The following is a 26498-nucleotide window of genomic DNA, read 5'->3' as shown; positions in this document are numbered from 1 at the left end:
CTGGCACTATGTGGGAAACTAGAAGGAAAAAACCTGTGGGCTGGAGATCAGACCTTGCATTGTTGATAGCTTTTACTGAAAAACTAGTGTTTTACAAAGCACTACTGCATGAAAAATAGTGGTGCTTAATTTTTCTGTTAATTGCCTGCCCTTAGTCAAACCCAACTAAAATTTTGTGGTACCCCTTAAGTGATGAGACATGCACTACATCACACCTTGAAGACAGGAAGAGCAAAATAGTAATGCTTAGAAAATACCCTGCTGTCTCCTGCACAGCATGGGAAAAGCTCACACATTTGAAAACTGTAAACATATTCCAACTCACATTTATTCACGTTACTGCTTTCACATTGATGTGGTGCAATATACTGCTCATTTCAGATGAGGCCACCAACAAGCCCCAGTAAACTCTTGATATCTTTTATACCATGAATTAATACTGTACTCAGAACATTAATAAATACTTGAAAAGTCTGTAAATGACCTACATTGAACTCCTTCATAAAAGTATTTTCCTTATCTAAATGTGTTTATTTTGGTGTCAAAATATATTATACCATGAACTTCTGGATGCAGTTTTTCTGACAAATTCGTGCACCTGGTATGGTCTTTGTTACTGTTGCTGTAAGTCTGCCTGAGTTTGGGATTGAGCAGAAAGTGATGAAGAACCTGCAGAATCAAGCTGGATTTGATCTTAAGATGCTCACTTTCCTCTCATTAAAAGCAGTTTATCTTGAAGCAGCGCATCACTTCCCAGGGAGCTCCTGTAGGCTGGTGGTCAGTGATCTGCTGCTCTGGAGGTGCCACAGTCCAAGATGAAATGTTGGATGTTTCAACCTTAGCACAGGATGAAATGTTGGATGCTTCAAGCTCCTCTTCAAGTCTGCACACATCAGACTTCCTTGTATGCACGTGTGCATGTGTGTGTGCATGTGTGCGTGTGTCTGCTAATCATCATCCCCACAGGGCAAAACTAAGCAGCTAATGCTAAGAACATGATGCGGCCATCCCTGACTGTGCCCTTTAGACATAGCCTTCGTGGCAGACATGGTTGCCATTGATAAGGCTGAAAGTAGCCAGGGAATGGTTGGTGCTCTTGAGGGAGGTCATTCGTGTGGTACTCCTCGCCATGCTCTGGGACCGGATGAGGAGGCGAGCTCTGCAGCAGAACAGCTGGTTGTTGAACTGTTTCCGGAAGCTCTTGCTGAGCAAGTAGAGAGCAAACGGATTTACACAAGAGTTAGTGAATGCCAGGATCCGAGCACAGATGCTGGCAATGAAATGTAGCACTGAGGTGTCTACCTCTGAGTAGTGGTATGACCGGTATAAATAGATAATGTGAGTAGGGAGCCAGCAGAAAGCAAAGAGGCACACAAAGACCAGTACTGTCCTGGCAAGACGTTTACGGGATTCAATCTGGAAGAAGAAATAGAAATGCAGATTAGCAGCTACTCCTAGTTTAGACTAGTAGCTAACTATTTTTGCCAGTGCTGCAGCTTTGGGGTTAGAGCATGGCAGGCAGCACGGCCAGAGCAGGGCAACCTGGTCTTCAGGTGAACACACAGTCAAGAACGCCCCTTGTCTCACCTCAACCCCTTGCTCTAAAACCAAATAATTCTGAAAATTTGATACACGAGAAGTAGCATTTCCTTTCCTGATTAAAGTTGCAGTGGCTTGTGACTTTGTAAAATCCCATCTCCAGCAACAAAAGTGTGGATATCTCCTGCCATCTTGCACTCCTACCAGTTTGATGCCAGTGTCAGCCATAGCTGCCCAGAGCCTAGAGAGGGATTTCAGGAAAGCACCGGAAGAACAGCACAAAAGAATTCCAGCCACTCCAGCCAACTTCACTGGGGGCCCAACTTAAACACCTTATGTAAATGCATGGGGAATAAACAAGAGGAGTTAGAGACATGCACATGCCTGCAGAGCTATGATCTCACTTGCATCACAAACACATGGTCTTCCCTGGCAAGTGCTCCAGCCACACTGCCCAAGTCACAGAAGGCAGAGTCACAGGCTGGGAGATGGAAAAACTTTCCACTACAGGAGAAGATAAGGTTCAAGACCATGTAAGGAACCTGAAGGTGAACAACTCCATGGGACCTTATGAGACCCATCTGTAGGCCCTGAGGGTTGATAGAGGTGAATGAAGTGGCTAAGCCACTAGACATCATATTTGAGAAGTCAACATTGAAGTGCCCGCTACTGAAAAGCGAAAACATAACCCCCATTTTTAAAAAGGGTAAAGGGAAGACACAGAGAACTACAGGACAGTCAGTCTCATCTTGGTGCCTGGTAAGATTATGAAGCAGATCTTACTGGAAAATACGTTAAGGCACATGGACAATAAGGAGGTGATTGGTGACAGCCAGTAAGTCTCAACTAAAGGCAAATAATGCCTGACAAATTTGCTGGCTTTCTACAAGGTTATGGCTTTGGTGGATAAAGGTAGAGCAATTCATATCATCTACCTGGACTTGTGCAAGCCATTTGGCACTGTCGCACATGACATCCTTGCCTCTAAACTGGAGAGACCTGATTTTGACCACTTGGTGGATAAGGAATTGGCTGGATGGCTGTACTCAATTGGCTGGATAGCTGTACTCAGAGAATTGTGGACAATGGCTCAATGTCCAAGTGAAGACCAGTGGTGAGTGACACTCCTCAGGGGTTGATATTGAGACTGGCACTGTCCAAATTCTTTCTCAGCCACATGGACAGTGGGATTGAGTGCACCCTCAGCAAGTCTGCTAATGAGATCAAGCTATGTGATGCAGTTAACATGCTGGAGGGAAGGGATGCCATCAGGAGGGACCTTGACATGCTTAAGAGGTGAGCTGATGCCAGCCTCATGGAGTTCAACAAGGCCAAGTGCAAGGTCCTGCACATGGTTTGGTGAATCCCAAGCACAAATGCAGGCTGGGTGGGGAATGGATTAAGAGCACCCCTGAGTAGAAAGACTTGGGGATGTTGGTTGATGAGAAGCTCAAGATGATTCAGCAATGTGTGCTTGCAGCCCAGAAATTCAACCATATCCTGTGATGTATCAAAAGGAGTGTGAACAGAAGGTTAAGGGAGGTGATTCTCCCCCTCTCCTCTGCTCTTTTGAGACCTCACCTGGAGTAGTGTGTCCAACATAAGAAGCATGTGGACCTGTTGGTGCAAGTCCAGAGGAGGCCATTAAGATGATCAGGAGGCTGGAACACCTCTCCTATTAAGACACACTGAGACAGTTGGGGTTGTTCAGCCTGCAGAAGAAAAGACTCCAGGGAGACCTTAAAGCAGCCTTCCAGTACCTAAAGGAACCTACAAGAAATCTGGAGAGGGACTTTTTATTATGACATATAGGGATAGGACAAGGGGGAATGGTTTTAAACTGCAAGAGAGTAGATTTAGATTAGATATTAGGAAGAAGTTCTTCACTATGAATGTGGTGAGATATTGGAAAAGGTTGCTCAGAGAAGTTGTGGCTGTCCCATCCCTGGCAGTGGTTCAAGGCCAGGTTGAATGGGACTTTGAGCAACCTGGTCTAATGGAAGGTGTCCCTGCCCATGGTAGACGGGTTGGAACTGAATGACCTTTCAGGTGCTTTCCAACCCTAAACATTCTACGATTCTGTGATCTGCATTAGTCATCCACATATAATATTGACATACATAATTTTTATGTATTAACTTATTATTATTACTATTACTGTTATTAATTATGGTTGAGGGGTCTGGGATCTTTCACAGAGCCCAGAGGCAGGACTTTCTTCCTTGGGGCCATGTGGTGTATGTACACAAAAGTGCTGACAACAGCTCACTGCCCTGAGGGACCAAATACAGTGCTTGGAGGCTGAAGGAGCCAGAGAAATGGAGAGAAGAAATTCTGTACTTGGAGGAACACAGAGGCAGTGGTGATGGGCACCCCTCAACTGAAAGAGCTGGGGCCATTAGAAGACAAATGTAGGTGGTGAATAGATGGATGACTACCTCTCTTAGCATAATTTGAGATTTTTCAGGGAAAGGTGCTTTTACAATGCCAGCTAGCATACAGTATAACCTTCACACAGACAAGCCACACTTTTGTTTTTCTTATGTGTACAGGCTTGGAGTCAATCCAAAGGTATTGCTCAACCGAGGGGAACTGAGGTAACCAGTACCTTGTCCTTTGTTCACCAGGGCTGCACACTGAAATAACAATGCCACTGAAAACCACATCTTTCTTCCTAATGAACACAAGAGCAGTGGCAGAGGTTGCCCAAAAGGAGAGCACAGACAGAGTTGTCCAGAAAGATCTGGTAAAATACACTGGTCCCTGGGAGAGGTTGTGCATCCACATATTTGCGGGCATGGAAAGTGTAACACCAGTGACATTTTAGGGTTTCATAATGTTCTTCCCTCTGGTAATCTCTGTACCTCTTCCCAGGCACTCCCAGGGAATTGGTTGTACCCCATTTCCTGTGTTTGACTAGAACCTGAATGGACTGAAACTGCCCCTAAGCCCAGTCTTTCTGCCCTTGCTTCCGCCCTGGTGCAGCTGTAGTGCCTGGCCAAGAGTCTTGGACAACTCCCCATCCTCACTCCTCTTCCAAGCTGCACGGGTAAATTAGAAACTAAGCATTTTACACAGGCTGATCTTTCCTCAGGACATGTGCAAGCAGGGAATAGGCAGGAGAGACCTGACAAGCCCATTTTGACTTTATTTTGTGCCCCTTTAATGGCACTGACTGAAAATCAGACATTGAGCTTAGGAAGGATTGACATGTACCAAATGATAATGTCTGTAGAGAACGGCCTGAAAATTAAATCCTTTGAGAAAGGGTTCTCCTTGGCTGAACCATATATTCTTTTTAAATGCATCCTTAATTTGATATAGGGCCATTGAGGCCACATCTGCGCTATAGAGAAAGGAAGCAACACAATAAAGAAATCAATACCAGTTATCTCGGAGACATATAGCTCATGAATGCACTGCAGGATAGGAATGATGGACTGACAGTATTAGACTGCAGCCTGGCCTTTTTTTTCTTTAGAGCTCTCTCCCCAAAACCAAAGGGGGAAAGGGCTGCTGTTGCTACTCACTTTATTGTCACTAATCAAGACAATCATCAAATCACCAGAAAAATGGTCTGCACGGGAGAAAGTGTTACATGCATTCAGAAGGGGAAAAGGACAAGGATTTTGGGGATCAGAAACCATTTAATGGGAAGAAAACACAACTTTCCAGACCTACTGTTTCACATGAGCACCTGAAGGTTGCATGAGATGATAGCGATAGGTCATCCTAAGGTGGAGATGTCAGCTGCGTGCAATTATATGAATAATTGTTCAGCTGAAGAATGGCTTATGTCAGTTTAGTTTAGGCTGAAGCACACCTCAGTTGAAAGGAAGAAGTAAGGTAAATAAGGTAAATAAGTTTTTTAGAAACAAGTTACTGTGCTGTTGCCTTCTTACTTGGACAGCCTAAGGCTCAGATGCTTCACATTTAAGCACTGACCTGAAATACCCAGTTGCTCATACAGAATTTGGATTTCCCCCTGGAGATTTTTCTTTTTCTCACCAGTTACACAGAACAGGAGCAGTAAAGAGGAAGCAGTCTCTAGCTGAAAGCCTGGAGTTAGGCTTGCCAAATCCTGGCTAATTCCCTTCACTTGGTTCAGGACTTGCACATTTCCAGCCACACATTTTCAACCAGGGCATGAAACCCATTTGAAATACATGAGTCCCAGCTGAGCAATCCCAATCAGGAGCTCTGCAGTGGGATGGCTTGGGAAGTTTTATAAAAAAAAAATCCCACTCGTGAATGACAGTAACAGAAGTAACTCTGCTTTCAAAGCTATAGAGGGACGGTTAAAAGATGGCATTATTCCAGAGCAAGTGGCCTGTTTATATGAATCCAAGACTAAGGTGAAACCTGAGGCTACCAGTTATTGGACCAGAAGACTAACCAGTCTGGCTTGTAGCAGAGGGCATATAACAGGTGGGTAGATTATTCTCCCCTCCAGAGACCCTAAAAAATTAGGCACTTTTAAAAAGACAATTATAATGACCAACTAGTTTAAAGGAAGAAGCCAGGACTCTTCTCTTTTCCTGAGATTGCACACCTCAAACATCAAACCATCGACAAGGCAGGTAACTTCAGAGCATCTGTGAGGACCCCACACTATCCTGCTCCATCCTCCCTACTTGAGACCCTGTGCTCCTATGGTCTCCACTTCCTCAGTCCCTCTCTAGACTGTCCTGGTTTCTCAACATGGCACAGCACCAGTAGATGAGATCTGGGGCCAAGGTGAGTACAGCAGGCATTGCTGCTGTTGTGGAGCAGTCACACACCTCCCTGACTGACCAGGGCTCCTGGCCAGGGAGGGACCCTTGGAGAAAGGGCTTCCCCTACCTTCACTCCCCCATTGCTCTGTTCCATTCACTTTTCAGTCCAGAGTATTGAATGGCAGAGCCAGCTTTTCCATCTGTGCAAAGAGGTTCTGCTTCATGGCACGAGGCTTTATCTGGAGTCCTCTCTCTAACAAAGTAACGTTGAGAAGTTTTGATTTTCTGCTGTGTCTCCCATCAGCTTCAATCTCCAGGCATTGTATCCAGCTCTGCCTCATTCCCTGCATCCCAGTCAATACCTTCCCAGGCTTTGGCACGGGTATCCTGCTGTGTTTGCCATGGTAACCACCCTGCCAAAGTCTCTGAATTTAGAAACTGGAGAAGTTGCTTTAACTGTTTTACCCCTGTGTCATATCTTGTTTCAACCATTTTAATACTTTTACCCCACCTAATCAGATGCAGGCTATCCCAGTATAAATTTCCCTGCATTCCCTCTTTACTCCCCGATTCAGAGGGAATGTGCATTTTTGAAGAAAGTTAAGTACCTGTTTCCTCACGTGCACGTTGCCTTCCACAGGGATGTTGTAAGCGCTCCGGATTAAATTCTTAGCAATGAAATAATAATAGACTGAAATGACAGATAGAGGAATGACATAAAAGATGAGAAATGATGCCATTGAGTGAATTTTGGGATGCAGCAGCCCGTCTGAATGTGGGTAAGGAGCACAGCTGATGAAGGTTTTATTAGTCCCTTTGTCATGGAAAGGGTGCAGATCTGAAAACACTGCTTCAGGGATGGCAAGCAACATGGAAACAATCCAGATTATAGCAGCTCTCATACAAATACTCATCAGCGCATGGGATGCTTGGATCTCCATTGGCCTTACTATAGCTTTATACCTAAAAAGAAAAAAAACAAATAAATTAAAATTTATTGGTCTCAGCACTCAGGCATTGTATTCTTGCTTCTTCCTTCCATTTAGAAAAAACAAACAAAACAAAAGAAACAAAATCCTTTTTTACTCAAGGCAGTGAAGCTTTTTTTCTGGTGTTTTAAATGTTGATGTTTTCAATAGAGGTCTCATTTTAAAGCAGAGCCACCTATCATGGGTCCAATCAGTTTCATGTGTATAAATTCTGAGTTCATTAAATTTGTAATTGACAGAACGAAGCACAGTGCTGTCTGACATTAATATGTATGTGTCCAAATAGCTTTAATATAGGAAGTGCAATCACAGACTTCAGAAGTATACAGCAGTTTGCAGCCCTTCACAGAATGGCGTAGAAGGAAAGTGGATTGAGATTTTTAAAACATTTCATTTTGAGCTGGGAGTACACTGGCCTCCTGTGAGCCAAATCTTACTTTTTCTCAAGCTGAAAAATGCATGTTCCCATTTTTAATTGCTGTTTGGTGGTATAGTTGGCAATTAAGAGTTGTCCATAACTCAATGAACTCCAGCTAAGTAGCCAGAGCTAGTAACTGACTTTTTTGGAGGAAAAACCATCGTTACTTTCTATACTAGACATACAGAAGATGTTTCTTGATTTTCAATTTTGTCTTTCATTATCTCAGGCTTTCAGAAAATCGTACTTTAGAATCCAAGGAAATGAAAGAATCAAACTTATTTGAACCCAATGTGTGAAATGAGAGGACTGTAAAACAGAAAAGCTTCGTATCTGCTGGAGCCCTGCTCTGGCAGGAGCCTACTCTCCAAGTGAATCACGATTCACAAATGCATTTAAGGAACACAGCAGAGGAAAAAAGATAATTTGGAAGGAATATTTACAGATTTCATAAATCAGTATTTAGGGTCATTATTATAACAATTGCAATGTGTTGTTTTTTTTCTTTCAGGATCACACTGTGCATCACCCATTTGGTTCCCTCTTGGTCACTGTCAGCTTCCTGGGGATTGATGGGTATCTGGTTCCTAAGCTGTCCCAGACCACTTTTGGCATAGCAGGTACATTTCTATGTGTCTGTTCTGGAGTCCATTTCTAAGCTCTTATCAGGATCCCGGCTCTTTCAGACAAATTGGCCACTGGGACAAGGGCATAGGTAGTGAGCATAACACACTGCCTGTGTCTAGGCAGCATGCGGGAGGGTCCATCTCTCTGGCAGCCCAAGCCCATGCTCTGGGATACTCTGTATACATGATTGATTCCCCACATACTATTGTCTACCTTATCATAAAGCTCAGCATTTGAGAGGGAAGTCTATCAGTCCTACACTGTTTTAATTGGGTAATTACCTTATTTGCAGGAGAAGCATGTATTCAACTTCTAATTGTAAGCAATAACCTGCCCAGCATACCTACTCATTCCTCCTACGTATGTATACATGTGTGCGTCCACATCCTTGTCTGTGTATGTTATATGAATACACATAGCTATATACATATATTTGATACATATCCATGTATATACATGTATAAGTAAGTACATGCATAGATTTAAATTTATTTACATTTATTTTTATAAAGATATATCTGGAAATATCATAATTTGCAGGCGTTTCTTCATACAGGTTTCTTGTGTAGGTGGTTGTTCCTTTAATGGACTGCAAACACGTTGCTCAGTGCTTTTCTGGACTTACTCCTCAAGCTCTCCAGCTCCCCTTTATTCTAGCTGTACAGCTGCAGCAGCCAGACACAGTAGTTTTAAGACTTGATTAGCACCTCTTTAACTTGCACTCTCAAACTGTGGATTCAGTGGTGTCATACTACAAAGCACAATCTTCTGGTGAAGATCATAATCTCAGGTGAAGAAAATCACAGCACTTAAATATGATGTTATGACTACTGCAGTAATAAAATGGAAGAGCCAGGCAAATTACTAAAACAGTGTACTGAAATAGCTAATTTATAGCCTGATTCACCACATATGGAGTATTGACAGAAACAATAGCTAACTGAACATCCTCAGTAAGCCCTAAAAAAGAAATTATTCACATATCAATGTATTCATAAATTTAGTTAATTCAAAGGTATTTCTGAAGATTATTTTTGTATGCTTATCAACACGGTATGTTAGGGTAATTATTTCAGGGATTTTCTCATATAATATAGCCACCTGAGAGAATATTTTCCAGTATTAATTTCTAGTAACATAAATGAGTTGAAGAACACAGAGAAAGAGGGCTCCTGTTTTATTTTTATCAACATTAATAGAGTAGGCAGAGTCAGAAAATGAATCCATTTCAAGTTATTAGCATATTTTAATTAGAGATGGCATTTTCAAATAATATAATTTTGAAAGAACGTAATTAGAAATAGCTAGGAATGCTGGCACTGATTATTAGGTGTTTTGTTTATTTTGAAAGCCTCCTACAGCAGATAGAAAAGATCTGAGAGAGGTTTTGCTTGCAAGGGGCTCAGTGTAGACCTGAAGCATGAGGTTGAAAGCACAAAAAGGTAAAACAGAAAAAAAGGCTAGGAAATGGGTTTTGAAAATGTAAGTTTATAGATATAGGAACACAGGTAGATATATTCTTAAAAGTCTGACAATTGAATCAAATTATTTTTCTGATTGTTTGGATTGGTTCTTTGATGATAGGCTTACTTATTTAAAAATCTTCGGTAATCTATGTTATCCTGCTATCCTATTAATGCTCATCCTATATTATATTACGTTATCTTATTAATGCTTAATTGACCAGTATTGATCTGGTGGGAGTCTCCATTTCCAGCCACCTTGCTGGTGGTTCGATGCGTTTCTCCCCAGCTCAGTAGTTCTACTCTCGAGGGACAGCAACTGCAGGGGCTGCTACGTTTGAGGGCATGTGGGACACGCAAAAGTGATTGCCCCCCCAGGCTGGGCTTGGGCTGGGAGACCACTGGGAGATTTGCCTGTGGTCAGCGGTCAGAGAGTGAAAAAGCTGCATCTCCTGTCTGGTTTTTCTGAGTGGGGCTCAGAAACTCTCACTCCTTTACTTTCCCACACCACTTTCCTGATAGGATCAACCCTGGATTTTATAATTTACTTGATATTTCTTAAGAACTTCAGCTGCTAGATTTGAGCAGCAGCTGGCCCTGTTTTTCAGCATCTGTATTTCCAGCTTGTATGTAAAATATTATTTCAAGCTTTCCATTTTAATTATTTATTATTATAAATATTATTTCAAGCTTTGTCCTCTGCGACTTCTTTTTCAGTAAGTTGACCTGAGGCACATAACTTTCACATATTTAATATCCAGTCCACTTTGAAGGGAACACTGATGAATATGTCCATATACCTCAGTGGAGCGATGGACCTAGGGGGCCAGCTGAGTGAGCCATCATGCTAAGATCTGACAACAGTGTTATTTTTAACCCATTCAGTAGCACAGGCTCTGATGGTACGCGTTACACTGCATGCTGAGCTTATCTGCAGAGCCATGTGGCTCTGGATTTATCACCTCCTGCTATTCTCGCATTCAATCTCTGTTTATTGTTTTATATCACTCTTCTTTTTTAAGTCGAATTTCTTTCCCAATCCATATTTAAAGATTTTATTTTTTTTAAGATTAAAAACAGAGGTATGATTCATGTCCTACAACAAAGGCCAAAACTTTGAGAGAAAAATGTGCCTTCTGAAGTTTTAATTGAATAAAAAATGATACAATCAAGAACTTGTGTCAACTCCAATTTCTCTCCAGTTGTTAAATAATGCAGATGAAAACGACTGGGTTGCCAATCCAACTGGAAATATAGAAGAGACGCTGAGCTTTGCTATAGTTCAGTCTTTGAAATTCTCTGTTCCCACCATGCTTGTGAAGCAGCAACCTGACTTGTGCACAGCAGCTCCCAATGACCTTCTGTCCAGCATGGATGCCAGTGATATCTGTGTCTCACAGTCTCATTCAAAGAAGCCCACACAAAGAAATTACACATGGGGTTATTTTAAGTGCAGTTAATATAATGGCAATTCATGAGGCACTGGGAGGATTCACCCTGTAGGGTAATCCACCCCTATACCAACTTCAGTGACTCCGATGCTATCTGTCTTCTCCAGATCAGTCTCCAGGTCTCCAAGAGAGCCTGGTGAGAGGGTTGCTTCAAACCAGAATGCCAGAATTCAATAATATATAATACATGGTAACTTCTTAGCATAATCCCCAAAATTCATTGGGGTTGGGTAGGAGCCCACAGAGTGCACAGCTCTCCATTGAATCCTGGAAAATATTTTATACAGGTCTCTTAGGATCTCAATCTTGTTCATTGAATAATTCTTTCTCATGACCAAACCTACTGAAATGACCATAAACCACTAAAATGTGACACACACCTAAGGTTTTCCTGTGGTAAATACTTTTCCCACTGAAGTTAATATGCTAGGGAAACTGCAAAACTCTCATTATCCTTGTGTTAATAATAGTGTAGCGATAACACTACCTAATGTACTCTAAAACTTTACTATGCAAACACTGGTTAATACCAAACACTTAGCCCCAAAGCTGCAGCTTCAAATATAAACAGAGAAGTAGCTTTAGCGTGAAAAAGACAGTTACAGATATACTTTCCAAAACCACAGTTCAAAATAAGGCCCCAAACTGCTGTCAAATTTTTTCCTAGATGCAGCTTCTTTGCTAGTGCAAAATATTTTAGCAATGTTTGTGCTACTCCGCTGAGCCAAGAAAATACACACCAGATGAAGTTTAAACAGGCTTTGCCTTCAAAGACATATTTCCTACATGTTCCTAAGCACAGAGATAGCAAGGGTTGCAAATTTGCTCTCACACTGGGGAAGAAAGGACCTTATTCCTAAGGTTGATGCTTCATTGCATCCCTAGCATTTTTTTCTTGTCACCTTCAGCCACTTATTTGTGCCTGCTAAAACAGCCACAAAAAATGAAACAACTAAAGCATGTGAGGAAAATCAGACATTTCCCTTGGATTTTATATGAATTTCGCTCCATAGGTATTACTGCCTATTTGGGTTTTTTTTTAGGGATATAACTTTATGCTCTTTGGGAAAGCTGGTGCTGTAGTCTGCCTTCACTTGCTTTCCTCTTTCATGATTGCTGTTCCCCCTTCCCTTTTGCCAGCAATCAAAACTAATGTAATGGCTCATACGACAGCCTTCATTGTATATCTAGTAGATCCGGGTTGCAAAAAAAGAGGCAGGCTTAAGCTGGGAAATACCACCTTCTGCAGTGTCTTTACAAGTTGTAGGTCAGCAGATATTAATTTTAGCCAAAATAATTTGTGTTCTCTGTAATAACTGCAGTTGCTGCTGGTGGCAATAGGAAAGAAACATCCCTCCCTCATGGCAGTGAATGTAGCTGCTCATACAGGAAGGTGGCTATCATTGATGTTCCTCCTGTCTGAATATGGCAGTAAATATTGTATAGCAACTATGTGCCAGCCACTGTATCCCTCTCATCTATTGAACCTGACTTGAAAAGATATATTAAGTTGCTTCCATGACTCTCCCTTCCTTACTTTTTCAGCAGTAGGAGTGCAGCAAGAGAAAATGGCTGAAAGAGGCTCTGCCACAGAGTACGTCCTTTTTTTATCATAGTCCTTCCAAGCACACCTACGTTACTGCTGCTGAACCTCACACTTGCAAGAAATATAAAAAGGGAAAAAAAATCCTCCCCATCCATCTTGCAAGGAAATGGGACACTGCCCCTCCAAAACGAATTTGCAGGAGTACTTAAGTTTCAAGGGATGTTTCCTCCAAATAGTATCATCCATTCCTATGTCCTACACTGTTTACATAAAAAGATGCTGGGCCTCACTCCTGAATTTGTATAATGGTTTGAAAAAACAAGTGCTCTAAAACCTGCTCAAACAAAATTTCAGAAGGCTTGCCCGCCCTTGCTTCACTACCAGCCCCGCTATTTAGACTGCATGAGGCTGGTGGAAAGATTTGCCACATTGCTGCTTTCTGGTTTTCTCTCTGATGTGAGAAATCCACTTACAAACTTTTGAATCTGTTTAAACTGAGCTCGATTTTGAAATTTTGGGCTAATGTGAACCTGAAACTGAAATAAAAAAAAGAATAAAAAAAGCAGGGATTAGTTGGAATGAACTGATGTCTTACAAAAACAGTCATGTAAATTTCTGTGAATTGAAAACTCAGTTCTTCCCAGCTCTAGAAAATGAGTTCCTGAAATTGTCACAACTTCCTACTGCAATGACAAATGAACTGCCTCTCAGTCAGCACGTTGCCATATTTCTTCTGTTCCCACCTGTAACCAAAAGAGGGACAAAAGGTCCCCAGCCATCTGTTCCCATTTGTAAGCTTGATGCGTACACATTGATCTGGTCTTGGCTGATGAATAGACTGAACAAAAATCTTTTCATTAGAACTTTGTAATTATGTTCTACTAGTATCACATTATTGTTTTGCCCTGGACTGGCTCAACTGCCATGCAAAAAAAGCCTCAAGCAACAGAGAAAAAGTTGATGTTGTGCAAAAACTACATCAATGAAGCATGTGGAGCCTTGTTGAGCGTGTAGCTCCACGTGGAAAGAAAAGAAAAAGTCTGACTAAATATCTGAAGACATTTATGAGAAATGCAGTGTCCCAAACTTTCCTTATTGTTTCCACCATGAATGTCATGAATATTTATAGCTCTGAAGATAATTCAGTAAATCCAGAAAATTGCTAGACTGTCTAACCCATCAACACATTCTGACAATCTATTCTGGGTCTATCTGCTTTCTGCATATTTAGTTAAGATTATCATTATTATGTGTGATTCTTGGGTGAACATCTGTTATTAAAATCTTTAGTAAATTGCATATGGGCACAAAGACATCTCTAATGGGCTAGTCTTACATACATTGGCAGGTACTGCCTACTTTATCACTCTTTTAATTAATTAACATTTAAATGGAAAGAAAAAGGAAGCATTGATGGAAATTCTAATTTTTGAAGCATGTGTTCAGATTTCAGACTGTATACCTGCATACTACTAAATCATTCTGGAATCTGGACAAATGGGTATTTCAGTCCAAGAATGACTAAGGTCAAAATTGAGACAATATTTTAGAGACCATTGAACTGCACTATGCACTGGGGAAGGAGAGCTTACGTAGTAACTCTTTCATAGTTAAGGTGCTATTCCTAATCATGACCATCCGGAGCACAAAATATTTTGGAAAATAATTATACATATGGACAGCAATGGATGTAAGGGTTACTTCAGGAAGTCGTGGAAGTCCCACTCACCATGCTTTTCTTATTAGAAAGACCCGCTTTCCACCCTTTATTCTCTGTAGGTGATCAAAGGCAAGTCTCTGAATGAAACTATGACCCAAGTCAAAGATTTTACTGGGGCCAGCCCTGCAGTTTGTTGCAGACCTTGCAAATGGATGTGCCTGCTCATGAAATGGGGCACAAGATCACATGCCGGTGGAGGAGCTTTCTGGTACTAGGGCTGAAATGTGGTGTACCCAGAGCGGAGCTGGGAGGGCTAGTGATAGCACCTGGTCCATGAGGAAAGTCAAGGAGCAAGCCTTTCCATCCAACGCTTTGCTGTCTCCGCTTAAGTCTTCAGGGCTGTCCATGGCATGGAAACAGTCCCTCTGCATGCTGGAGGACTGAACTCTTACCAGGGCATCTAAAGCTAAGGTCTCAGACACAGATCCCTCATCTCACTAGAGAATCATCAGTATTTCTCCTGAAAGCACCATTTGTAGTGCATAAAACCAGCATTACTGGTTATCCTAAACATGTGGCATAATTGCTGGGTATCTCACAGAGCCAGTTATAGAAATTTATTGGAGTTTCTAAAAATGGTAATTTCTCAACCCAAAACAACCTGCCTGTGATGTGCAATAAATCAATACTGCACCTTGTTCTGCCAGAAAGTTCATCATTGACCTAAAAATTAGCAGTTTCCTAATCTATAATAGTTGTATTGTTCTTATCTTAATTTTGTGGAAAAACAATATATATTATACATATATATATATATATATGGAGCTTCAGCCTTAAGTTAAAAGCAGCCGTCAGATCAACTTACTGGGAATATAAACGTAAAGAGGGCAGTGCTAAATATACATTAGTAGCTGACACCCAGCCTCCTCCCTTGTCTCTCCCACCTTTCCCTAAATAAACTGTTCAGGACAAAAAGCTGCCCTGAACAAGAGAAAATGAGGAATCATGCTAAAACCTCAAAGAAGTAATAAAAAAAAATCAATATATAACAGATGGGAAAAAAAGCAAAAGTAAATGACAGCAAGTATCAGTTTGAAAATGTCAGTGACTGATAAGGGAAGGCAGAGGGGACAACAAATTATCAAAGGTTGCTGTGTAACAGACAAACATGCGTTTTTAAATACATCAGAAACAAAAAAAAAACCCAGTATGTCAGGCATACACTTAAATGGTGAAGATATGAACAATGATGAGACAAAGTGAAAAGCAATGACTACTTATTTGTCAAGACCAAATGTGAAGGGGGTATCTAGACCATGCATGCAGTATTATAGATGTAGCAGAAAACTCATCAGCTGTGTTGATGAAGATGTGAGCGAAGTGAGCCAACATCTAATAACACAAAACAGTTTCACACCATCAGGCCTGAATAATTTACACCTAGGATTATTAAAGGAGCCAGCTGAGCAACAACTGGTGTTAATTTCATTTACAAATCTTGAAAAAGTAGAGAAATTCCCCAGAAGTGGAGAACTGGCTTTAAAGTTGGGAAGTTCAGAAAGCTGGAAGGTGTGACCACAAAACCTGCCAGTATTTGGGTTGCCCCAGGGCAGTTGTAGATAGAATAATGGAGAGGTTAATCCTACTAACAGATGATAATTAATATATTATCACAATATTGTACCTGATGTAAAATGATGTGGGCCATGCTGGTGTGCAATGCTCGCATGGGCATATTGGCACGGGTGACTATGCATATAAGTATGCACGTATGCCAGGGCACATGTGGTCTTCCCTCCCCTATCCACTCCCATGCCTCTCCCATGGAACAGAAGTTAAAATTAGCAGTCCTGGACTGGGAAAGGGGGGGGGGGGGGGGGGGCGGTCCTGGTGGGTACCCTGAGCCCCATGGCCTCTCCTCCAGGTCCTCAAACGCACTGGTAAAATGTAGCAGTGTGTTAAGCCATTTCTAGCTTGGTCTTTGGAACCTGCGATGTTATTTATTGTTTATATCAGCTGCCTTGGACAGCCTATAAAACCTTTGCTGGGAAAGTTTGCAGATGACACAGTAGCTGACTAGACTAAAAAGATTGTAAAGTCATTGGGATAAATGGCTGTAGTCTGACAGAAGCCATTTTTACTCAGCCAGGTGCGAAACAGTGTATCTAGGACCCAAATGAGTAGATGATGTGATCTTTCAAGGAAAGAGGAGACCAAGAGAAGACATTGGAGCATCACCTCTGCACCTGACAAAATGAGACATCCTGTGCTATTCTCACCATGTCATGGCTTTAGTGTAATCAGTACCTGAGCTAGTTAGTATAAAGCTAAGTCAGTTATATGATGCTTAAGTCCTTTCTGCGGCTTCAGTAAACATAGGTGATGTAAGTGACCATCACCTTTACATGGACTTTCAGATGCATGTTCAGGTCAAACGATCTAGTGCTATCCTCGACTGCTCTTATCACAGAATAACAGAATGGTTTGAGTTGGACTGGATCTTAAAAATCATCTAGTTCCAACCCCCTGCCACAGGCAAGGACACCTTCCACTAGACCAAGTTGCTTAAAGCCCCGTCCAACCTGGCCTTGAACACTGTCAAGGATGGGGCAGCCACAGCTTTGCTGGACAACCTGTTCCAGTGCCTCACCACCCTCAGAATGAAGAATTTCTTCCTTATATCCAGCTAAAGCCTACCCTCTTTCACTTTAAAACCATTGCCCCTTGTCCTGTCACTGCAAGCATTGGTAAAAAGTCCCTCTTGGTCATTCTTATAATCCGCTTTAAGTATTGAAAAGCCATAATAATGTCTCCCTGAAGCCTTCTCTTCTTCAGGCTGAACAACCCCAACCCACTCACCCTTTTAGTTATTAGTTAGATTATTATGCTTAATTATGCAGTGGTTAGAGGTCAGACAATTTTCAACCTGAAATATAAGCTCTAAGCAGTGATGATAACAGGGTGCCAGAGACATATGGTGGGGAGAGGGTGATCTATCCACCTTTAGTGTGAATACTTGCAAAGTTGCCCAGCGTCACTGAAAAGATCTGTTTTAAACCAAATCCTGTGAGATATTCAGCAGCCGCTGTACACAGGCAAGAAACACTGCTGAATTGGATGGCTAGAGCAGTTAGTGCTAGTCCAGCATCTGCATCTCTGGTTTTCCTAGGTGATCGGACATCTGAATCTCATGCTTCAGAGCTGTCTGCAGGTTCTCTGAGTGTGTTGTGGTACTCTTTTCTGTCCTGCTTTCCCTCAGAGCTGCAGAGACTGGCCATAGCTGGAGGTCAGGCAAGGAAAGGATGGGCAGAGCTCTGACAGCACTTCTCCCTTTGATGCTCTACAGTCTTCTGCAGTTTGGTTAAGCTAATCTGGTCCAACTGACATCAGGAAGGGAATTTTCTGCAAGGGACTCCAACTCTCTGCCTTTCTCTTTCTTTCAATAGCAATGGGCTTGCTGCTAGGACACCTTCTTGGCATCCTTAGCTCTGTGAGGTCACATGCAGCAGGCAGTGTTGGGGGGAATTGAAGAGTCTGCTCATGGCCCATGGTGTCCCACATGGTGTGGGGTCAGGTAGGCATGTGGGCACAGAACTGATGAGAAAGAAGGTGAGAGGACTTTGCAAGGCTAGCAGTGGAGTTTCTTTCCAAAATAAAAGGAAACCAGGTATTGCAAGGGTTGTCCATGAGCAAAGCATCTACTGTATGTTTCACACCATATGCAGGACAGGCTGTGCTTGCTTCTCCTTTTTTCGTCTCAACTCCATTCTACTTTCTTAGCCAGGCTGTTGTCCACATCTGAGCACTAATTAGTAAATACATGAACCAATGGGACCACCATGCAGATGCTGACGTGCCAGCCCACCATGTTCAGTCTGACACATAGCTGACAAATTCTCTTCAGCCAGTTGCTCTCCTTATTAATAGTGTGTGCAGCACCTTGTACCATGAGACCATGACAACTGATGGGGGTTTTCAGGTTTTACTGAAATGTAAACAATAGTTAATCCAACTTTTCTCCCTTTTGATTGCTTAAATATTGACAGTCTCCAGCACATTAGCACTGACTCTAACCTCAGATTTGCACATTGGTCCCACTGCTATAAACAGGAGCTCTAATGTTCCTGGTTATAGAAGCTCCATGTATTATGTTTTGGCCATCTGCTCTAGCTAATCAAGATATTCAGAAAGTTTGTGCTGTTTGATCTGTTTCTCCTGGTACAGATGATGCAGGGGCTGAGGAAATGAGAGCTAAAACCATGAGTGTTTAGAGTGTTTATCTTATATTGACACAGTGGCCAGCAGCACAGGATCTAAGACTACACATCAGCTGAAAGGGGTATGTGTATCTCTCTCTGCAAGTACCCTGTGCAATCAGTACAGGAGAAGCAGTGGCATGGACACCCAGCCAGCAGCAGGAGATGAGGATAGGCTGCCCAGTGCCTCAGAGAAAGGGAAGACTTTGGGCTGGGGTCCAAAGTCCCTCCAGTTTTTTTTCCTGGCTTGGAAGGACTGGTGCTCTGGCTGGGATCATGTTAGTGGATCCAAAATGTACATGTGGGGGTACCATTCTGCTGGTTCGCATCGACTGGCCTAGAAGCTGTCTTAGTTCAGAGAGTGGCTTTCTCAGCCACCCTCTCAAAACCTTCCTGAGGCTGCACAGTAAATTACAGCACGAGTAAATTGTTCCAAAATAGTGCCTTAGTGACATGAAGGGATTTCATGAATTCTGTGACTAGACTGCCCAGAATAAACTTTGGACCTGACACTTTACTGATGACATTAAAAAAAGTGTCACTCAGTAAATCAACTCAATGGAAATCCAGTTGGCCTTCCATAGCTTCATTTCAGAGTGGTATGCTTCCCTTAATCCTCTTGTGGAAACATAACCTAGTCATTGTAAAATAAAACAAAATAACTGACAAGTAGATGTTACTCTTCCTCTGGTATTGCATGTAATATTAATAATAGGGGCTGAAGACATCCAAATCACTGAAGAGATGAGTCCACTAAACAAAGTTTTTTTGCATATTTAAAAATATCTTTCTAGAAATTCTGGATTTGTTTCTTTCCTTCCACCACTATTTTTTGGGAGAGAGGGTTGTTTAAAGCTTTACTTTCTTAGATAAACAGTCATATGAGTCCAGAGGAACATCAGAAGTTGTGGCTGTGACCCACTCCAAGGGACACAGCATAGCTGGATCCCTGCATTCATCCCAGCACTCAAGCATTAAGGTCAACATTTCCAAAGTTAAAATCCTCATTTCAAGTCTCCCACATAACTGCAATTCCTGCTGCCTGCAGCTGGTCTTACCAAGTAAGCCACCTAACCTCATGTGTAATGTCACCCCATACATCTCTCTACGCTGTCTCTCCTTCAGCACAGGACAGGAGGCAGCTCCGGCTGGCAAGTATTGCTGCAGTTTTCCAGCACTAAAATCCAGATAATCCAAGGTGCTTAAAGCAAAGATGTTGCTTGTAACCTCCACTTACACTTTACACTTACTCTGCTGTGTGCTTGTAAAAACAGAATTACTTCAGGAATGTTTCACTGAATGAGCACTTGGGCATTTTGATTTTTTTACTGTGTCAGCAAAACAGTGGGGTGTATGATCAGTGCTTGACAGCTTGGGTAATTCAAATGCAAATATATAAACCCTGTCAGTCAAGGGAGAAACAGGTAATTAAATAAAGACATCTCCCATGACAAGGGCAATTAAATGGTCTGCTTTTCCTCTTACAGTGCAAAGATTTTCCTGTGTTTCCTGTCACTTGCTGAGCCAGCTTTGGCTTTTAAGCCTAGGCTAGCAGCTGAGGTGTCACCACTCCCACAGGTACTCTTATCCCCTTTCCCCTTACACCAAGGAGGACGAGGGCAGTCCAGCAGGCAAACACAAACTCCTTCCTTGCTGGGATGATCTGAGCAATAGCTGAAGAAATCCACTGCCTTGACAGAACAGAGCAGCACGGCAGACAGATGTCCTTCCCCTGCCAACCTCATTTACAATCCTTTTAAAACACACAAACACACACCCATCAACTGCTTGTTTCCTTGCTCTTGTAAACTCAGTCCTCCTGCCTTAGCACTCATGGAAGGTGGCCTTAAGCACATCACAGGCCTTAACCCTCTCCTGGCTGCTCTGCAACTTTGCCAAGCTTGCAGGAAAATGGGTCTGGCTGACAGCTCCCACTGCTGTGAATGCAGCTAGACAGATACAAGTACCATGCAGCCAGGGGAGTAGTCCCACAGAAAATACATTTCTAATATTAACTCTTTTTTTTTTTTTCTCTTTCTTGCATATTTTCAAACAATTTAACTTTGACCTTTTGCAATCTGATGATTGAACACAAAGCCAACCTAGGCACCTGGGAATTTGTTGGCTATGCCCTACCTAGCCAAAGCTGTGCAGGCATGCTCATCTGCATCTATTTGCATGCAGAGCACCTTGCAGGGTTGGAGGCTCCCACTGCAGGGAAAGCTGAGATCAGCAGTTTGTCCCTCTGCTTCTCCTTGAGAAAGGCTTGTAAGCGAGCAGCCAGTCCCTCTGGACAACCACTAGGTCTTAGTGAGTCAAACCACTGAGCAGCTTTAGGTGCTCTGTATTGGATGCTGACACTTAGCTGAGTATTTGCACTCACCAGCAGATGATGGATTCAGTATTATTAGTCCTGCCTAACATGTGGGAAAGTGGAAATGGGAGGAATAAAAGTATAACACTAGGAAGTATACTGCTGTAACCATACTGTGGACTGTTCAAAAATCTATTAAAACTGGGCCTTTTGTTTTCGGAAGGTGATCTGAAGCAACAGATTTGTACAACTGTAGTAGCACATAGCATACGTGCCTCTCTGTTCTCTCACATACTGTATTTGTCCATTGCACCTACCCACTGCCTTTAATATTGTGGTCCCATCTTTGGAAATGACCCTGTTGTATCACCAATGCTTTCTTTACACAGCAGATTTCTGACCCCTGCGATGCAAGGTCTCTCTAGGCATTATCACGGTACCTTCAGTAATGCCAACAGTTGTTCACGTTCTCTTTTGGCAATGGAAGGATACTGGAACTGAAGTGGGTTTATCATTTTTTGCAGAAGATGAATCATAGGCAAAAGGTCTGTGGTGCACTGACAAGTCTCCCTTTTTTTTGGAGACAGTGCCATGTCTGCTATTCACAGCAGGTAGTTTCGGAGTTTTTCTGTCCCATGGTCTATGGCTTCAAATCATGAGAACAGGGACATTCGCATGCTTTACATGAGCATCTCAGGTAGGATTCACATCACTGAACACTAGCCATCTCAAATATGGGCATCTTATCTGTGCTAAACAGCAAGGCTTCCTCTGTTTCTAAGGAAGGATATAGGTATCCTCATACGGTGGTTTATCCTCTCTCCTCTGGAGGTACCTCTTTCCATGCTCTAGGAGACACTTTGCTGATTATCCTGAAGTGTCTCCTCACCTCAGACAACAAAAGCCAAGTGAGATGTGCCATGTCTGAGCAGTGTTACCTGCTGGACTCCTGAGTCATCATGTTACCCTGTTCTCACTACCATGCCACTGTCTTCTGCAGATGTTTCCTTGCAGGACTGAGCTGCCACTCATCCATTGTACAACGCCACATCTGACCTTGGATATGGCTGTCTAAGACAACAGCCAGTGCTGGGCTCAGCATCTCCCTAACCCAGAGGCCACAGCAGCGTGTGAAGGGCTGCTGATCCCTTCGCAGACTCAGGCAGGCATCACCATGCTGGTCACAGTCAACTTGCATCCTGGAAGATTTCCCTGTACATTTTAAGTTCATTTCCATAATGACACGATTAATACCGGGGCCTAGAGTTCACAGCAACAGATTAAAAAAAAAAAAAAAAAAATAGGCTAACTGGCTGTGAGCTGACAAAATATAGACTGCATTATTTTATAACAAAGTTAGCCCAGCACAGCAGTTAATATACCAAACCAGAAACTTCAGCAAACATAATAGATAAGGCCCATTTGTGGTTCGGTGCACAGCATTTAAGATTCATAGGTCTAATAAAGGTAAAAGTTTCGTTATTGTCTCCTTCTGCAATGGACAAGAGGTGCATTAGAAGAGGTTAAGATGATACCTTGAAAATGGGGATATAAAGTCTTCTCCCACATGCATGTCTGTCTCCCTTATAGACAAGTGGCTTTGAGAAGTGTGGTAATATTTGATCACCAGTGCAGCACAATGGTTAACAGGATCCAGATAAAGCTGAAGTTCCGAATTTAGTCACCAAACCTGAAGCTTGCCACAGCTGCTGTTTTCTGTTCTCTTCGCTCACTTCAGGCAAAAAAACTCTATCGATATGCTGCTCAGTAAAAGCATTTGCAATGTTTACTTTATGTGGCACGTGATCAGAAAGCAACAAATCTCCCTAATTTAATCTTCTTTATGATGCATTTTTCTTTCCCTGACACCCCTTAAAACAATTTATATTACAGCTTTGTAAAGATGAGTTTCCTGGGGAAATACGTCCTATTTTCCCAACATTTTCTTTGAGCAGCTGGGAGGGAATCAGCCACCACATGAAACCTGGGAATAAAAGTGCAGGTGGTCCTTTACTAGGGCATTTGTGCAGTTCTCGTATTTTCTCAACATTTTTAGAGCAAATTGCTTGAAGACTTTTGCCTACATATAGGTCTGTTTATCATCTGCTATTGGACAGAGATTGCTATTTTCATTAGTATCCTGATGTGGAGAAATTACTAAACATATTGACTAGCCTGTCTCTGAAACATTATGGAGTCTGCTGTTATTAAGATCACATACTGGATATTGAAATCTGTGCATGAACTACTTGGAAATTGAACAACATAGTCTGATGTTTTATAGTAGCTTAGGAGGAGAGACGCAGAGTGGCATGCAAGGAACTACTTAAAGCAAACCCAGTTTCATTTCTTAGTGATCAAGAAATATGACCCCCAGCTCCTTTTTGGGGAAAACAAAACTGAAATAAGTTTTCTTTTTTGAAATCCTAGTACTTCTATGAGACTTTATAACTTTAGCATGATTAAAATGTATTCCTTAATCTCTTTCTGAAGCATCCAAATCAGAAACAAAATATCCTAGATTCTATGATGTACATAGGAGTTTCTGTATAAAACAACAGTCTAATCAAAACAGTCTAATAAATATTTAAAACCTTTCCAGAAAGGTAGACTTCATCCTTCTAAGTAGCATTCAAATTAAAATTAAAATGTCTTTTGAATTTAAATCTGAATGCTTTGAGAGTTTTCTAAAGCCTCACAGAAATCTAAAATAGAGCTGGCTTATTAGAAGCAGTTCATTTGTTAAAGTCAAACTTAGTTTCACATATTCTAAAATAACATAGCTACACGTTATTTTATCAAACAGTATTGGAAGACAAAGTTTCCTAACCAACAGCACAGATCAGTTTTGATTGGCTAAGGGGTCAATGGTTTAATCAAGGGAAATAAACTGTCTATAGTGAACTGAGATTCCTGGCTTCAGGCATCCTCATTTGAATATTTGGAATATATTTCATGAAAATTGCCTCATGTAATTAGCCTTAAGGAAGCAAGCCACTAGAAAGAACTGATTCAAACTGTGCTTTAAACTGCTGCTGCAGTACCTTCACACTTCATGAAATATGGTTCAATTATCATTTTGGTAAATTTGAACATGAGAGCTTTCAACAGAGCTTCGTTAATGGTATTTTCTCACTCTGGTCTTTAGCTTGATTTGCTCTTGTTTTAATTAAGCTAGACTGTTAGCTAAACTGCACAAACATTTAGTTTAACCTGGAAAAAGTATTCTGTGTTCAGCCTGCATCCTCTTCAAGTTGTGTGCTCATAACTATCAGAAATAAAATGAAGTTGTTCTTTTCCCTCATTAGGTTAAAAATGATTGTTACCTGAAAATATGCATTTGTAATAATGTATTTTATGGACTTGTCATTAGGCAGGCTTCTTTCCAAGCTACAGCAGCCAGCTTACCTGTCAGCTGAAAGAGCAGTGAGAGTAAAGACTGACACCCCTACAGAGGTGAGCTGTATGAAGGGGATAAGTTTGCATCCAGTTCTGCCGAACAGCCACTCATCAGCAAGGTACCTGCTGGCATCCACGGGCACACAAGTCACTAACAGCAGCAGGTCTCCCAGAGCCAGACTGGAGATGAACAAGTTAGGGACATTTCTCATAGATTTTACAGTACAGAAGATCTTAATCAAAGTGATATTGCCAATAAGGCCTATCAAAATAATGATCCCGTAGATTGTGGGGATGGCATAAAGGAATGCTGGGTAGAACCACTCATCTCCGAGAAGGGAGAGGTTTGCACTCTGGTTGACAGAAAGGTTGTAGAGAATGAAGTTATCTGTTTCTAGGTCTAGCAGAAGGCAGCCTTCAGATGCCATTGTCCTGCGTTGCTCTTCTCTGAAGACAACTTTCTTCCTGGGAGATGATCGAATAAATTTTTGGCTTTAATTTTGCTTCTGCTTGCTGGCTTTAAACAGTCAGAAGAGTCTAAAAGTCATATCGCTTTGTGACAGATCTTGACAATAAACAAGCCAAGAAAGCAGCTGCAGCTTGCACAGGGAGTACTGTTTCCATAAGGTGAAAGGAGAATATTTTCTAGCATAGTTTGAATCCTGAAACTTGCCTTTTGACTTGTCTCGCTGTCAGGTGTTCCTCAGCTCTGGAAAGCCATTTGTCAAATTCAAAGACCAGTAAGTGGGAGGCATTTTCACAGTGGAGGCTTGCTAAATTCTCAGCGCCAGGTCTGCTGAGCAGAACCAAGTCCAAAACAAGGGAATTACAAAAAGCAAGAACTTTTGGTAGCTGCTGTCACGCTGCATTGCCAGTCTCTCCCTCTTTCAGCACCTGTGCTTGCCAGCTGGATTTAAAGTGAGGAAAAGCAGGGTTCCGCTGGCAGCTCGGATCCTATAGGCGGGATTTTTGGACGTCAATTCTTCCCCTGCTTCCCAGGATGAGAGCAGGCTTACTGAAATGACTGCGGTAATTCCAGGCGAGCGCCGGAGAATGCCAGCCACCTACCGGAGAGTCTAATCACTGCCGGGGAGCGGGGGGATAGAAAACACACCAAAATCACTGTTAACTCTTTAGAGGGTAAAAAAGGAAATAATAATTAAAAAATCTGCTCATTTATAGCTCCTGAGGTGAAGTTCACTGCTTCTCTCCCCCCCACCCCTCCCCCCCCCCAAAAAAAAAGAAAGGAAATAACTAGTTCATACTGCAAATAATGTGATCATAAAAGCAATTGCACCTTCTTAAATAACAGCACACATACTTTACACTCCGGTTTGCACTCTGGAATTCAATCGTTCCAATGAAAGAGAATAATTACATGGAGCTAAGTTCATTCCCCCCCCCCCCCCGTGCAAATTAAGTAAGTAAAGCCAATTAAGATAAAATCAGCATTATAGTTAAGGAAGGCAAATGAGTTTTAGCACTATGCACCTGCAGTTGACCAGCAAAGTCGGAACCCTGCACATCTTTTTAATATGTTTTAGTTTGGGGATAAGAATAACAAAGGGGACAAAATTTACCATTCAATGTGATCATTTCTCCGTATGAAGTACTCATCACACTGTCATCTATAAGTAATGCATATTGAGATGCATGAGAGAGAGATTTGCTTGGCTTTTAACAGTTTGAAAATGTTCTTTCTTAGAGTTTAATTAAGATATAACTATTACTGATTCCTTACTTCTTTATGACAGGCTATTTACTATTATATGCAAGGACTTTGCAGAGAAATACAGTTAATTTGTAAACAAGCCTGCAGGATTAAATGAAGCTGTAATTTACACCTCCCCTTGCAACTGCTCATGCTTGTAGATGAAAGAATGTTTTACCAACTGCTAGAACTACTTGGAAGTGAGGGGGAGAGATGATTCAAATCAGGCATTAAACTATGATCACTGGTTTCTAGATAAAGGAGGCATTTCAGGACATGATTTGGAAAAATCCCCAAGCGCTTGGGAGCCATGTCCAAGGGTGGGATTTTGAGCAGGAGGCTTCAGTAGCTGTTTTTCTGCCTCGTTCTTGTGACCCAGGTCAGTGTTTTCAGCTGCTTTGTTGCTGTTC

The 26498-nt window shown here is 41.9% G+C and overlaps 1 protein-coding gene across 1 annotated transcript; it reads right to left on the bottom strand.

Annotated features, from left to right (window-relative positions):
* Positions 1–310: 310 nt before the first annotated feature.
* Positions 311–25338, bottom strand: GRPR (gastrin releasing peptide receptor). The gene is made up of 3 exons (XM_061453154.1): positions 24387–25338; positions 6863–7217; positions 311–1416 (listed from the first exon to the last, which is right to left on the bottom strand). The coding sequence occupies exons 1-3, from the start codon at positions 24803–24805 to the stop codon at positions 1024–1026; spliced, it is 1167 nt and encodes a 388-aa protein (XP_061309138.1). The 5' UTR covers positions 24806–25338; the 3' UTR covers positions 311–1023.
* Positions 25339–26498: the final 1160 nt, after the last annotated feature.

This window comes from Pezoporus flaviventris, unplaced genomic scaffold, assembly GCF_033815535.1.
Source record: "Pezoporus flaviventris isolate CSIRO_AGI_PZ_B2104156 unplaced genomic scaffold, CSIRO_AGI_Pfla_v1 ptg000015l, whole genome shotgun sequence".
NCBI lineage: Eukaryota > Metazoa > Chordata > Aves > Psittaciformes > Psittacidae > Pezoporus > Pezoporus flaviventris.
The sequence above is the reverse complement of the archived record's forward strand: the minus strand, read 5'-3'. Positions and strand labels throughout refer to the sequence as shown.

Excerpts from the sequence above, each read along its gene's own strand:
- GRPR (XM_061453154.1), bottom strand. The coding sequence starts at position 24,805 with ATGGCATCTGAAGGCTGCCTTCTGCTAGACCTAGAAACAGATAACTTC. Across the intron at positions 7,218-24,386 it reads ACTGCTCTTTCAGCTGACAG|GTATAAAGCTATAGTAAGGC; the intron begins GTAAGCTGGCTG and ends TTTTCTTTTTAG. Across the intron at positions 1,417-6,862 it reads ACGTGCACGTGAGGAAACAG|ATTGAATCCCGTAAACGTCT; the intron begins GTACTTAACTTT and ends TTCTTCTTCCAG.